At 37.8% G+C, this 16,021-nt stretch overlaps 1 protein-coding gene across 4 annotated transcripts in view; it reads right to left on the reverse strand.

Moving 5' to 3' along the window:
• nphp4 (nephronophthisis 4) overlaps positions 1-16,021 on the reverse strand; it is a 417,576-nt gene that overhangs the window by 378,831 nt on the left and 22,724 nt on the right. For all 4 annotated transcript variants that reach the window (XM_059951738.1, XM_059951740.1, XM_059951739.1 and 1 more), the window contains exon 2: positions 11,707-11,859. In XM_059951738.1, coding sequence (XP_059807721.1) covers positions 11,707-11,859 — 153 coding nt within the window. The remainder of the gene's footprint in view (positions 1-11,706; positions 11,860-16,021) is intronic.

The following is a 16,021-nucleotide window of genomic DNA, read 5'->3' on the forward strand; positions in this document are numbered from 1 at the left end:
CAAACGCATCATTAAAGATTTCACATAACCAAGGGGAAAGCAAAGAAGAAAAAGTTTTGAAAAATTCTACAATATAACCATCAGGGCCAGGAGCTTTCCCTGAAATCATTGATGAGATAGCCTCACCTATTTCGGCCATAGAGATAGGAGCATCAAACAAGCTACGATCTTCACCTATCAGTTTAGGAATATTCAAATTGTTAAAAAAATTATCCATCATGGACAGGTCACCATCAAATTCTGATTGATATAAAGATTTATAAAAATCTTGAAGTGTTATTGATTTCTTTATGATCAGTAGTTAAATTACCGTCTTGTTTACGAATTTTAATAATTTGTCGCTTAGTCGAAATAGCTTTTAATTGATTAGCTAACAGTTTACCAGTTTGATCACTGTGAATATAGAATTGAGCCCTGGTCCTAATTAATTGATTTTCAATTGAAGAAGATAATAATAAGCTATGTTCCATTTGAAGCTCAACTCTCTTCTTATAAAGTTCTATGGTAGGAGTCACGGAATAAATCTTATCAATTTCCTTAATTTTATCCACTAATAAAGCAATATCTAAATATCTTTATTTCCTTTTACCAGCGGAATAAGAGATAATTTGTCCACGGATAAAAGCCTTGAAAGAGTCCCAAAGTATTCCTCTGTCAATTTCTTCAGTATAGTTTGTTGAGAAAAACAAGTCAATTTGCTGTTTTATGTAGGTGACAAATTCTGGGTCTTGAAGCAGAGTAGCGTTAAGTCTCCAAGATCTAACATTATTGGAAAAGTCCGAAATCTTAATAGATAACTTCAAAGGTGCATGATCCGAAATGGCAATAGAATCATATTTACAATCAGTAACATCTGTTAATAACCGATGATCAATAAGGAAATAATCAATTCTAGAATAACTATGATATACATGTGAAAAAAATGAAAATTCTTTATCTTTAGGGTTCAAAAACCGCCATATTTCTGTAATTCCCGAATCAACCATAAAAGAATTAATAAGTAAGGCTGATCTATTCGGAAGAGTTCGGATAGGTTTAGATCTATCCATCGAAGGATTCAAACAACAATTAAAATCTCCACCCATTATCAACATATATTCATTTAGATTAGGAAGGGAAGTAAATAAACATTTAAAAAATTCAGGGCAGTCAAAGTTTGGAGCATAAATATTAACTAGAACCTCCTAATATGGGTCTCCTGTGCAAAAATAATATTTGCATTCAATCTATGGAATACTTTAAATATTTTTTTACGTTTAATCGGATGATTTAAACCATTAGTATTCCAAGAGATAAAGTTAATAGATTTATTCATCATGCCAATATTAGTTGTGTATATCATAATAGGTTAAAAAGACACATAACCCATAATTCAGGAAGAAGGAAAATAGATTCAGGAGCAACCGGAGAAAATGACACCTCAACAATATTAATAATTTAAAGTCGGCCCATAAACTAAAAGCAAAAAAATAAAACGCAAAAGCGTGAAAAAAGATCCCTACCCCCTCCCCCCACCCTTCGAAGGAAAGCCAAGCGGCAGGCGCATAATCTAACACTAACCTTACCCCCATTTCAAGATGGCAGCTCCATAAAAAGATTTAAAAAAACTATATAACACCCAGATTTAAATATAGGGTTGCAAAAAGAAAATATATATCAATCAGAATGAAAAAAACTAATATAATAAAACAATCATTAATAAAAAAAAAGTATAAACATTAAAATTTAAAAGTGTAATATACCTTTAAAAAAAAATTCCATATTCAAATACAAGAAAGATGACGTTTCAGAAGCAAAGACTTATGGGAAGAAGAAATGACATTTTGAAAAAGCCATCTTACAAAATATAACTGTAAATTCAGCAATCTGTTAAAAAAGTTTAATAAAAAAGTTATCAAAATAGGATTAAAAAAAAGATTTAATAGACACTACAATATATAAAAAAAAGACTAAAAAATTCAAAACATTCGTCCCATTTCTAAGTACAGGCAAACAAATAAATGCTTATAGAAAGCAAAGTCTTATGGGAAGAAGAAACGACATCTTGAAAAAAATAAATCATTATTACAAAATATAAATGTGTATATCTGAAACAGAAAAAAGAATTAAAAAAAATTATAAAAATTAAAAGAGCATCTATAGAACAATGATGATAGTAAAAAAAAAAAAAGAACCAGACCCGTAGATCAGGATAAGAAGTTATAACCCAGCTTCGAAGGTTAATTAAAATGAGATGGCATCCTCTCTCCGAAAAATCTTCAACATGACACATAGTTCAAGTTGCACTAGAAGATCTATATTCTTCAACAAATTTCTTCGCTTCTTCCGGAGTGTTGAAAAATTGCTGACTGTTGTCGTTCAGCGTAATTCTAAGCTTCGCTGGATACATTAAAGCTTGTTTAAGTCCAATCGAGTGAATCTCTGCCATCACTGGTTTAAAAGCGATTCTCGATCTCATTACATCGTATGAATAATCTTCAACAATTCAAAATGTGTTAGTGTTGTAAGAAATCATACCTTTTTTACGAGCTAATCGAATTAAAAGCTCTTTCTCCCGAGGATAATGAAGGCGAACAATCACCGCTCATGGTTTACCAGACAGAGCCGAAAATCTCGCAACTCTGTGAGCGCAGTCAATAACAGGTTTAGATTGCAAACCTTCAGCACTGAAAGTTTCCCATAGTAATTTAGAGAAAAATTCAGTTAAATCACCGGACTCAACTTTTTCGGGAAACCCGATGATACGCAAATTCTGTCTGCGAGATCGATTTTCGAGATCAGTAATTTTAAACTTATACTGATCCATAGTTTTAGCATTCGACTCTACCTTCTTCTCCAGCGCTTCAATTGTACGTACTTTTTCACAAATTGATTTTTCAAGAGTCACGATCTTATCTTCATGCCGCTGAATGTCTGATGCCTGCGATTGAAGCTTAGTTTCAAGCGATCTATCAACTTCTTCAAGTTCAGATATTTTCCTGGTAAGCTTATTTTCCAAACTTGTCAGTCTACTTCCCAATTTACCATCTAATCTGCCTTCCAGACCCGCAAGTTTAGCATCCAGTTTAACGTCCAAAAGACTAGAAATTGCGTCGATGGATAAAGGATCCTTAGACGATTTCTTGCTTGTAGCCATTTTAAGTTTGACAAGATTAGATCAAATATTGTTTTAGGAAGAAAAAAAAGTTAATCGAAAGTATCAACCCATGTGATTAAATTCGAAAAGATTTGATTAAAGGGTGATTATAGTTGAAAAAATGAAGAGCGCCTAAAAGGCAGATGTTTACGTCGCCATCTTGAAACTCCACCGCCCGCTACTTGCAGGCTTCAAGTGTTGGACTGAAAAGAATAACTAAAGTTTCAGCATTTAAATCCATATCTACCTACATGCTCCTTTTGCTGATAATACCCAAAGGGATACATGTACAGAGAACAGATATTTTAAAATGGAAATTTAAATGTATGTATCCTTTTGTATACTGCTGCATTACCATACATCCAGTTATTTTTGTTTGTTAAATGTTCTTCTTGCTGAATGGTTGCAATAGATCTCAAACAATCCACTAACCCAGAAGACAAAAGGAGGCTTATGCTATTAGTACTCTTCTCTATAGCTGTGAAAGCTGGGTCACATATTCCAATCAAGAGCAGAGTTTGAAATACCTCTACCTTTGATATCTCAGAAAAATCTTTCACTTGAGATCAATAGATCACTAACAAGAGCTTTCAGGAAACCTGCCAATAGCCATGTACAGCACAGTAGATCCTCACAGGCTTCACCACCTGGGATACACAGAGTGCATACCTAATGAATAACTGCCATAGGTATTCTTAAGAGAACCCTTCTCATAGCCACTTGTGGAGAAGCTGGATCAAGGCCAATGCAGCTAGCTACTGCAGAGATTCCAGGCTGAGTCCTGAATGACAGAAGAAGCCACAGAATACTTCAACCTCCTCCTGAGGAATATACTTGCCACTGTTAGGAAATTTATTGTTGCCCATTAGTCCCTTTGTCGCATTATTACCAAACACCATCGGCTGATAGTGCATCTCTTTTCTCTGTCAAAATGTTGTTTGGTTTATCAGACTTGTTTTTGGCACTGTACCAGAAAAAAAAATCTTGGCTTTAAGTTATGTCACTGACCAGGAAAGATAAAAGTTAGTGCATTTAGATGTCCCCAGTTAAATAAATTTTTGTCACTTTCTAAAATCAGTGAACAAAATAACAATTTATCCAGCCTATAATCTCTGGAGATCCAGAAGAATGATGTCCTTTCCAAGGTGATTTAAGAGTCAAGCCTCTATAGAGCTCATCTCACTTCTAAGATCTTTCATCAACTGATTTAAATGTACACCAAAGGTTTGTGATCCATCTAATGAAGAAAACAAGTTCCCCGTTTCCCAGTTCTAACAAAGGTTCTTCAACCCAAAGCATTGCCCCTGTTCTTCTTCCCACAGATACTACTTGACATGCTGAACATTTTCAGTATTTTCTGTTGTTATTGTTGATTTCAAGCAGCTTCAGCTTTTGACTTTAAAAAATTTCTTCCCATTTCCTTTAACTAGATCCATCATCTCCCCTCATCAAAATTTGTTCCCAAGAGCACAGCATACTATCCCTGCAGCTGACATTTTCTAGTCCTGGGAATATCTCCTTTCCACTTCTTCAGCACAATAACATATTTTTTGTAAATTTGTCAGTATTGTCTCAATAGAGATAGTACTGCTAGTAAAAATACAGCATCTTATAATCATACAATATAACTGCCCAAGGACTTACAAAGTAGCCCTTACCACATCTGCAAAATAGGAGGAAGATCAGAGGCACTTTCATTTTCTAAGTCATAATACTGCTAAACTTTGAAGTCAACATGATACCATTGCACCTTCAGAAAAGTATCAATGTTAATTGCATTTCCAAGGCACAGCACACAACCCCATTTCACAAATACTTAATGCATGAAAAACCTAGTGATCCAAACAGCTTATCTACATTTTGCAGCAATACAGAGTGAGATGAGAAGCTTTGAAATAATTTAAAGCAAATCACTACTTTATGCATTCAGATTGTGTTACCTGCAAAGTACTCAATAAAACATTAACTTTCATAGTCTTCTTATTGATATGCAAAATATTTTATTTGAATTGCATAATTACTGTTAATTGCATAATTACTGTTAATAGCATAATTAAAATTTGTCCTACACAAGTGCTAGATGTGGATTGCTGCAGTTAATAAGTTGGAATTTGTGATAAAGTGTCAGACATATGTTAATACCAAGCCTAGCAGTATGTTTAAACAGAATATTTAAATGGTGAACAACTACAATTTACAAGTGGATCAGAACAATAAACTGATGACTAGTGCCTCAGAGCAATATGTGATCTGTGGTGTAATCCAGCCCACGCACAGAATCTCACTTTTCCCCAGAATGGTCCCAATGATCAGAAACCCTAAAAGCCATTCATTCCACCCCTTCAACCCAGTATTCATCTGACCTACCCTTCAGTTCTCAGCAGTTCATAACACCTGAAGCATCACAGGAGGTCCTGCTCTTTAAGCAACTACCTAGCTCCCTAAACTCTTATTACAGGACCACATACTTTCTTCTTCAAAGTACATATATGTCACCTTATACACCCCAAGATTCATTTTCTTGCAAGCATTCACAATAAGCCCAAGAAATGAAAGACCACACCCAACAGCACAAACATCCAATTGCAACAACAAGCTGTGCAAATACAAGAAAATAATAATGATAAACAATAATTATCAAGTACATGAGTGAAGAGTACTTGAAAGTGAGTCCATAGGCTTTGGGCAATACACACAAATTGTTGGAGGAACTCAGCAAGCCAGGCAGCATCCATAGGAAAGAGTAGACAGTCAACATTTCGGGCCAAAACCTTTCATTGTGACGGAGGAAAAAAAGATAAGAAGTCAGAGCAAGGTGGTGAGAGGAGGGGAGAGGGGGGCAGGGAGGAGTACAAGACAAGACAGTGAAACCAGGAGAGAGGGAGGGGTGAAGTAAGGAGCTGGGAAGTCAATTGGTGAAAGACAAAGAACTAGTGAAAGGAGAATCTGATATGAGAGGAGAAAAGACCATGAAAGAAAGGGAGGGGAAGGAGCACTAGAGGGAAATAATAGGCAGGTAAAGAGATAAGGAGAGAGAGAGAGAGAGGGGGGAATGGGATTTGGGAATGGTGAAGGTGGGTGGGGGGGGGGGGGGGGGGAATCTGAGAAACTGATGTTCATGCCATCAGGCTGGAGGCTACCCAGACAGAATATAAAGTGTTGGTCCTCCAACCCAAGTGTGGCCTCATTGTGGCATTTGAGGAAACCATGAACTGACATGTCAGAAATGAGTAAGGGTTTTGGGAACAGTTCAAACAAAGGGTGAGTACAATTAAATGAAGTTATCCCCTCTTGTTCAAGAGTCAGATGGTTGAGGAGTAATAACTGTTCCTGAACTTGGTGGTGAGAGTCCCGAGGCTCCTGTACTTCCTTCCTGATGGTAGCAATGAGAAGGCATGGCCTGGATGGTGAGGGTCCTTGATGATGGATGTTGTTTTCCTACATCAGCACTCGTTGCAGATGTGCTCAATGATGGGGAGTGCTTTGCTTGTGACAGACTGGTCCATATCCATTACTTTTTCCCAGGCTTTTCCTTTGAAGGTGTTTCCATACCAGCTCACGATGCAATCAGTCAGTATACTGTCCACCACACATCTATAACAGTTTATCAAAATTTAAGATGTCATACTGATCCTTCGCAAACTCCTCAGGAAATTGAGGTACTGCCATGCTTTCTTCATAAAGGTACACACGTGCTGGGCCAGGACAGATCCTCTGAAATGATAACGCTGAGGAATTTAAAGATGCTGACCCTCTCCAACTCAGATGCCAATTTGGACTGCCTCATGGACCTCCAGCTTCCTCCTCCTAAGAACAATCATCAGCTCCTTGGTCTTGCTGACATTGAATGAGAGGTGGTTGCTATGGTAACAGACTCTCAGTCTCCTTTCTATATGCTGTTTTGTCACTACCTTTGATTCAGTCTATAACAGTGGTGTCATCAGCTCACCTAAATATGGCATTAGAACTGTGCTTAGCGAGCAGAACAGGGGTCTAAACACAGCTTTGTGGTACATCTGTACCGATGGTGATTGTGGAGAAGTTGGTGCCAATCCAAGCTGACCGGGAAAAGACCACAAGTGAGGAAAGACATTCCAGTGGCACAAAGATTATAATTATAGTTAGGAATAAAACTTCCTACTCAACCTGTATTCACTATCCTGGATAGGAAAAAAGCAGCCCTACAATTCTGATCACATGATGCAGCCTAGTTCAGGGTTACTGATTGAAAATGCAAGAACATAGTGAATAGGAACATGCCACAAGGCCCGCAAGCCTGCCTATCAGTTAATATGATCATAGTTGATCTAGGCTGGCCTCAACTCTTATTATACATTATGAAATGAAACATAAAAATCAATAGTTTCCCAATTATTTTCTATCACACCAGATTTTAAGCAAGGGTTTTTGTATCAAACAGCATTATTCTCCCAGCAATTATTCTCTTGGAGCGTCAAGGTTAAAGTTGAGGCAGCATGGCAGCTTAACAGTTAATGTTACACAATTACAGCACCAGCGGCTTAGATTCAATTCACACCATGCCTGCAAGGAGTCTGTACATTTTCCCTGTGACTACGTGGGTTTCCTCCAGGTGCTCTGGTTTCCTCCCACAGTCCAAAGTGTACCAGTTTGTAAATTAATTGGTCAATATAAATTGTCCTGTGATTAGGCTAGGGTTTAATGGGTAGGTTGCTGGGCAGCATGACTTGGTTGGCCGGAAGAGCCTGTTCCATAATTTATCTCTAACTAAATAGATAAATATAATAACCCTTACAGGGTTCTCTTGGGACGATCAGATCACTGCGATCCTCCAATAAGAAACGTCATATTTATATTTTCGGATCTCCAAACCACCAAACAGCCTCAAACCCTGATCAACCATCCATCCAATCATGCTCCCACTCACCAATCAGCTGAAGTCCCAATCCCACACTGCCCACCCAATAACCCTGGCACCACTTAGTTTTATTTCCCATTCCATCCCAACCCTCTACTAAATCTAATGGCGCTCCAATCTGCACTGAATCTTTACAAACCATACCCGTGCCTGGTCCCTTACCCAGTCTCTACTGTTCCAAATATCACCAGCTCCCTAGACCAGCCCACAGACCTCTCAAGAGTTCAAAGTACATTTATTATCAAAGTATATATACATTACATAACCTTGAGATTTGTCTTCTTATGGGTGACCTCAAAAGAAACCCAAAAGAACCCATTAAAAAAAAAGACCAATAAACACCCAATGGAGAGAGGGGAGAGGAAAAAAATTGCTAACAATATAAGCAAGCAAACAGCATTCAGAACAAAAGTGAGTCCATAGACATGAAGCCTAGAGCAGGCCCATGGCCTCAGTTCACCACACAGTGGAGCAAAATTTCATCAAGCCCACAGACACAAAGCCAGGAGCAACCAGAGCAGGCCCACAGCCTCAGCAAATTGCAGAGCCAATGGCCAATGTCGCAGAGCAGCAGGCAGATCCAGCCCGAGCCTCACCTCCCCCCCCCCCCCCCACCCCAGTCCTGACACACTGCCCTGTCAATTTAATTGGCCCAACATTTAAATTGTCCAGTCAGTCGCTCCTCACACTAGGACCCAGGCCCTGTCACACTGATATGCACTGGTCCTGGATTCTGCCACCATGTTTCAGCCTGGCACTTAGATCTATCAGACTTCACTCTTGGTTTAGGTGGACAGGCTCTGAAACTCCTCCACTGGGACTTTTTCCACCCCTCCACTTTGCTCACCCTGACTCCATCTCGAACATACCTCAACCTCCTCTGACTCTGCATCACATCTGCACATCTCAACCTTTGAGTCAGTGTCCCCTTGCTTACCTCTTCATTGTTTGCAGTGACCATTTACCATATTTTTTAAAACAGAAAAACTATTAATAGTACTTAGTTTCATTTCCTGCTTTGGGAACCACCAGAAAGTTGTCACTTGTCCACAACTGCACCATCTTAAACCGGTCTCACATGGCCCAGAAGCAGTGAGCCTTAAGTGCCAAAGTTTTTCACTAAGTGGGCCCATGAACACAACACCACTGTTACAACCACCCAGAACACACTTTTAGGGACCAATACTGTTTTTGGACCATGATTTTTATATGCATGCCACAATACTGCTGAAAGGTTTATGAAACTTTCCAAATGATACAGGTGTTTCTTGTGAAATTAATACATTTAAAAAAACCAGAATTGGCCTCCAAAAATAACAGGGCATAATTGATTTTAATACAAACTTGATTATTTCCCTCTCACTTCAAAAATTCACATGTCCTGCTGGGCATTAATGAATCAACATCAGTCCTGCAGGGTTAGAGATAGATCTGTTGCCTGTATGGCCTTTAAGGGTTAGAGATCACTGAAACAATTCCCAGCAGCAATAACCAAAACACAGAGGAAAGTTAATACAAGTAGATTTCTGGCAGTACACTAAACACAAATATAATCTAAAGGAAATGTAATTTAAAGTAGAAGACAGTTAACAATGCAAGATGTTTCAGTTTCTCAGAATTTAAAGCAATTACCATTTTGTTTCACTAGCATATAAACTCAAAAAAGGTCAAAAAGTATTTTAGTGAGATACTTTGAGATATTTTTAATGCCTTCTTATACAAGCCCCCAAAAGAATAACGTATCTCAAATTGATCTTCATCCTATTTGTTGGAATGTAATTTGCAATGGGCCTAGCAATTCATTGAACATTTCATGTAATTTACATATCAACTCTCTCCTTTAATTACATGATTTAAAACAATGATAATCTTCATATTCAAAGCTTAGGATTCCTTCCCATGCAAGCACATACACAAAAATACAAAACAATCATGATTTTTGAGTACTTGCTATCATTCAGATTAGGATTAGAGAAAAGGAGTTTACAAAGAAGAAAATTATGCACCATGAGAGCTAAAGTAAATACACCATGGAATCAGCGAGAAACAGCTGTGGTATAAGGCAAGGATGTTAAGGTAATGAGTGATTTGCTGAAATAATCACCAAGGTTGAGAGAAAAAAAGATATTTACAAGATGAACATTCATTTGTCTTTCCCAGTGCAACACTGCCCTCTGCAGAAAATCTTCAAACAAGAACACAATTAGACCAGGCACAAAGGAGCTGGGGGAATGCAACAGATCACACAGCATCAATGGAGGAAAATGGACAATCTGTGTTTTGGGAAGGGTGTCAACCCAAAGCATCAACTGTATTTCATTCAACAGATGCTATCTGATCTGCTCAGTTCCTCCTACTCCTTAGTACATTGCTTCAGATTGCCAGCATCTGAAGTGTCTTGTATGTACACTTTTCCATCAGCCCATTTTTATATTTATCTGTGTTGCCAGTAAAAGCACGCTAACAGGCACCTCAAGACAAAAAGCAGCTGGAGTACAGAAGTGGAATACAGTGGATTCTGGTTAATTGATCCATCAGTTAATCAGGACAGCCACTTATTATTGGGACAACTGTTAAGGAACAAATACTAATTGTGAAAATAGTCAGGATTTCCTGTTTATTTGGGACACGATGTCATTGAATTGGGACAGGAGACTAGCACCTGGAACTTGCGTGGCAATTAAACACTTACACTATGTTTAGAGCAGTTTTCAGATAGCATCAGTTGCGAGTGTTTGTGTTCAAAAAGTGGTGATTTTTTTCTCCCCACTGATAGATAGCAAGAAATAAGCTGAAAGACAATGCAGAATTGTTTTCCTCATTGTAGTTTCAAGCATTCAGGCTTAGAGATGCCAGAAATGGCCAGGAGTGAAAAATGAAGTGATAACTACTTCAACAAGTTAGAAGCTACAAAGAATTTAAAGATACCGACAGTCATCTTGAATGTTACAATGAAAATGAAATTTGGAGGATGTAATTCTAAAAAGAATGTATGAAAGCAATCCATTATTGGTACTAGGTGTCTGTTCTAATTTTGTTCGTTTACAGTCAATCAAAAGAACATGGCAACCTGTTGGTTGCCTGTCATATCCAACCATGACAATGAAACCTGTGAAGAGTTTTTAAAAAGTGGGAAAATCATTGCACTGGGACAGTTCCACTTTCTCAACCTCAGAAGTCCAAGTCCAGTGATACACGTAATCATCACAAACTGGGGTCATCCTTAGTAGCACTGGATAACCATAACTTCTGTGCCTTATCATGCTCTTTGCTCTTCACAAATTGTTGCAGAACCACCTTCTTGGCCATTGGATCTCACTAATCTCAACTGACCAGTCCACTAGAGCTAACTTCACACATTAGGACAGGCATGTCCCCATTTCACCAGGGTAGGAGGACAGCCAGTTACCCTCACCTGGTTTACCCTAGCTGTTGAAGTGGTGTATCAGGGTGTGGCTGCTGTCACATGTAAACAGCTACTTGGTGAGGGCCAAAGGAAAGTGAGCTGCCCCAGAACAGACACAACAAGACTTTTCACCATAAGTGCTCCTCCTCACAGAAATATATCTGTCTTCAGTATATCTGTTTTTCAATAATTCAGAACAATGACAGACCATCCATATTACAAAGAGAATAAAGCTCTGAAAGATACATTTACTGTAGGTAATCTTACCTGATTTAATGACACTTTGGATTGCTGACCGTGGGTATGCTTTATGGGATGTGGAGAACTCTTCCAAGTTCTGCCAAAGAAATGGGAGTACGTAATATCAAAGAGGCTCAATCGCAGCTGACACTGGACATCTGCCACTCCCTCCAATAAACTCTGCACATGAAGAATAAAGACATTTGGGATCAGTCTAGATTTTAGCAAAATGTTTAAATTAATACAAAAACATGTCCTTTTAGCTAGTACAGGAGCAAGATATGCCAACTAGTGGAGTGGTGTCACAGCAACAACCTGGCACTCAATGTCAGTAAGACAAAAGAGTTAGTTTTGAACTTCAGGAAGGGCAAGACAAAGGAACACAAACCAATCCTCACAGAGAGGTGAGAAGTGGAGAGAGTTAGCAGCTTCAAGTTCCTGGGTGTCAACATCTCTGAGGATCTAACCTGGTCCCAACGGATCGATGCAGTTATTTAAAAAAAAGGCAAGACAGTAACTATACTTCATTGGGAGTTTGAAGAAATTTGATATGTCAACAAATACACTCAAAAACTTCCTTAGATGTACCGTGGAGAGCATTCCGACAGGCTGCATCACTATCTGCTATGGGGGGGGGGGTTGGGGAGTGCTCCTGTACTGGACCAAAAGAAGCTGCAGGGGTTGTAAATTTAGTCGGCCCCATTTTGGGTACTAGCCTACAAAGTACCCAGGACATCTTCGAGGAGAGGTGCCTCAAAAAGGCAAGTGTCTATTACTAAGGACCTCTAGGGCATGCCCTTCTCTCACTGTTACCATCAGGTAGTGGGTACAGAAGCCTGACGACACACGCAGCGATTCAGGAACAGCTTCTTCCCCTCTGCCATTCGATTCCTAAATGGAAATTGAACCCTCGAACACTACTTCACCTTTTTAAAAAATATATATATTATTTGTTTTTTGCACAATTTTTAATCTATTCAATATACATACACTGTAATTGACTCATTATTTTTTCTTCTATATTATGTATTGCATTTTACTGCTGCTGCTAAGTTAACAAACTTCATGACGCATGCCAGTGATAATAAACTTGATTCTGACAGTGACAAATAATTTTCCAGAACATTTAGAGCTATATTTATCTTTCTTCATTACATGAGGCACATTGGGTTAGAGAAACAAAAATTACTAACCATTTAATGCCATTTCTCATGTTCAAACAGTTAGTATGCTCCTTTTAAAGTAGTATTGTCATTTCTGACTCAATAACCACTTGTTGAGTTCAAATTAAGTTACCTGTATAAATAATCTAACCTCCCTTTCAGAAATAACCAGCCTAAATCCCTTATTGCTAACTATTTATCTCCTTAATTTCACAAATCCAGCAGAAAAAAAATACTTCTTGCCTTAGAAATTCTTCGGCACCTGGAAAGATGCAACAAGTTGGGTAAAAAGCAGCAAGCAAATGAAAGTGATTTTTAAAAAAATCAAGATGCTGGAAATCTGAAATAAAAGCAGAAAATGCTTGAAATATTCAGCAGGTCAGGCAGCATTTGTGTAAAGAGGATCAGAGTTGACATTTCAGGTTGAAAAACCCTTCATCAGAATGAAGGAAGAAAAAAGCACATCACCTCTGCAGAGAAGGTGGATGTGGGGAAGGGATAGATAGGAAAAAGGGAATATTTCTGGTAAGGTCAGGACAATGGTCTGTGAGGACAAATTCCTTAAGTCACCTGCACAATGAGTTAATGATTGCAGAGAATGAGAATGTAAATAAAAGAGCATTCATTGCTTCAAAATACATGAGTGAAGGAAATCCACAAAAGGCCAGGGTATATTGGATTGAGAAAACCTGAGCCACTATAACAGATGAACGATCTACAGCAGAAATGGCCAGTTCTGATACAGAACAAACAAAAATGTCAATTCCCTGACATTTCAGAATTTAAATGTTGATTCTGTAAGACTAATGTATCCAAAAGAGATGAGTGGCTGTCCCTCAAGTTTACAATGGGCACCATTGTGAATAAGCAAACCACAGCCAGACAAGTCAGTGTAGCTGTGACACAGAGAATTAAAATGGCAGCAAAGAACAAGCTCAAGACATCAACAAATGTCTTTCAGATACAAAATTTTGTGAGTACAAGGGTCAAGGCATTGTGGATATTACCCGGAACCACATCCAATAATTATTTGGGTTTAAGCAGCAAGATTATACAGATTTTTTCTGAACAAGGCAAATAGAGATCTGCAGAGATCCCAGCAAATCAAATGGGAAAAACATTTCACATCAAAGTGTGTTTTCTTACCTGTAAACTGATTGTCAATAATTCATTTCATATAAAAGAATAAACCACTCCATTTGTTAGAAAAGCAGATTTAAAATTTCCAACACAAATATATCTGGTTTGTTTAAGTTAATGTATTGTAGTAATCAAACATCCTCCTTTAACTTCCATTAACAGAATATCACTGCCTTTGGTTGCATTCCATACCATATGAGTGAGAACATATTACAAAGTACTCTGGAAGAGAAATATGAAAGAAGCAAGCAACTAACTGGAGAATAAAGTTGATGTTCACAAGTTGACCATTATAAATTAACTGAAAGCAAAAGTTCATTAATCTGAGCGAGGAAAGCAAAATTAGTAGCTCACTCTGATAATTTTTGGCATATTCAAGATAATTACAACATTAGATTAAAGCACTTAAAATGCTGAATGAAAATGAAAGTTACAAGTGCTAAAGAAAACTCTCATTCCTTTCAGTCAATTACTTGCACACTTTGATGTGATATTGATAATTGGAAACTGGTTTATAGATTATGATGTACATCTGGATATGACCCCTAGACACAGGAAAGTTTGTGCATTTTTCATCTATTGTTCTGTTACCAAAAAGGGTTGGTAGATTTGAGCATGCCTAACAAATTATTCATGCTAATATTATGGCATGTGGAGCCACAGGTGTAAACAGTTGCTTAAACCATAGCAACCAAATGCAGCAACAGAAACATTCCATTGAGCTTTTTAAATAATTACTCCTACACTGCTGTGTAGAGGCAGAATATTTTAACTCCAACTGAGCTGCAAAATTACTCATTAGATAGCACTGAATCTGAAAACAACAATTCTTCATTGGAAATCCATGCAGAAAAGACTCTTCAGACCATAAATCAATAAGTTTTCATAAAGCATTTTTTAAAATGTACATTGAGACTAGTTGAAACTGACTATTGAAGCAAGACAGGACATGCTGAACATCTACAGTACAAGATCATGTTCTATTTTCTCCATCTTTTTCACAAATCTTTTTTGAAAGCATTTATGTAAGTTGATGTAAACGAAGTTCATTGAGAAGGCATCCTTTGGAAAGGTCTTAGCATTTGCTATTTTGGTGTGAAGTAAAATTATTGAAAACAGTACAACATCCAACAAAAGGACAACATTTCAAAACACAAGTTGTGACTCACATGCACAAGTTCCATTAAGAGTGGTGGGCAGTAGATGCTGCAACTCCTGTCTGTTTAGCTACTTTTCCCCGTTATTGACTTCAGATTTAATAAGTGATTTTGTTAAAGTTTCATTTGACCTATCTAGAAACCAAATGCATAAACACCTATTGCTCATTGGTACACCATTTAAAAGGTGCAAGCATTGCCGATAAGACACTCCCTTGAGATCAAATGATGCAGGAAGCAATCTGCATGAAGACAAAGACACACACACACACAAACACACACACGTTACACCATTGCCCCCAATTCTATTCCTCATCTATTTTCTGCCTTATTCCAATATCTCTGATTTCCTTAGTGTCCAAAATATACTTCCTTTAACACTGAATATGCTTAATAATGAGATGCCAAGGATTTACAATCTTCTACAAAAAAGATCTCATCTTATTCCTAGATGCTTGACCACTTGCCTTGAGACAAAAACCCCAAATTATGAACTCCTGTGAGAAGAAATATCCTCTCAGTCCATATTGTATTGATCACATCCCTGCCCACCAATGAAATACATGAATGGATGAATTATGCACATCATTTCAATAGGTGTAATTAGTCCAACATGCATGTACATGCTACCTGCCAGGTGCAACAGGTCAACACACTAATAAACACCTTTGGGTAATATACCATAGGAAAAGAACATCATTTGCCCACCCTGAATTCAGCCTTAAAACATTGATATGGAAAATGTAGCATGGAATTGTACCAGCGTTTTAACATACAGCACATACTTTGATTCAGAAACTGATGATCAAAAATAATTTGTGTACTTTACATATAAATAATATATACACCTGAGACGTCTGTGCAGTCTGTTATTGCCAGACT

Source organism: Hypanus sabinus, chromosome 27 (assembly GCF_030144855.1).
Source record: "Hypanus sabinus isolate sHypSab1 chromosome 27, sHypSab1.hap1, whole genome shotgun sequence".
Taxonomy (NCBI): domain Eukaryota; kingdom Metazoa; phylum Chordata; class Chondrichthyes; order Myliobatiformes; family Dasyatidae; genus Hypanus; species Hypanus sabinus.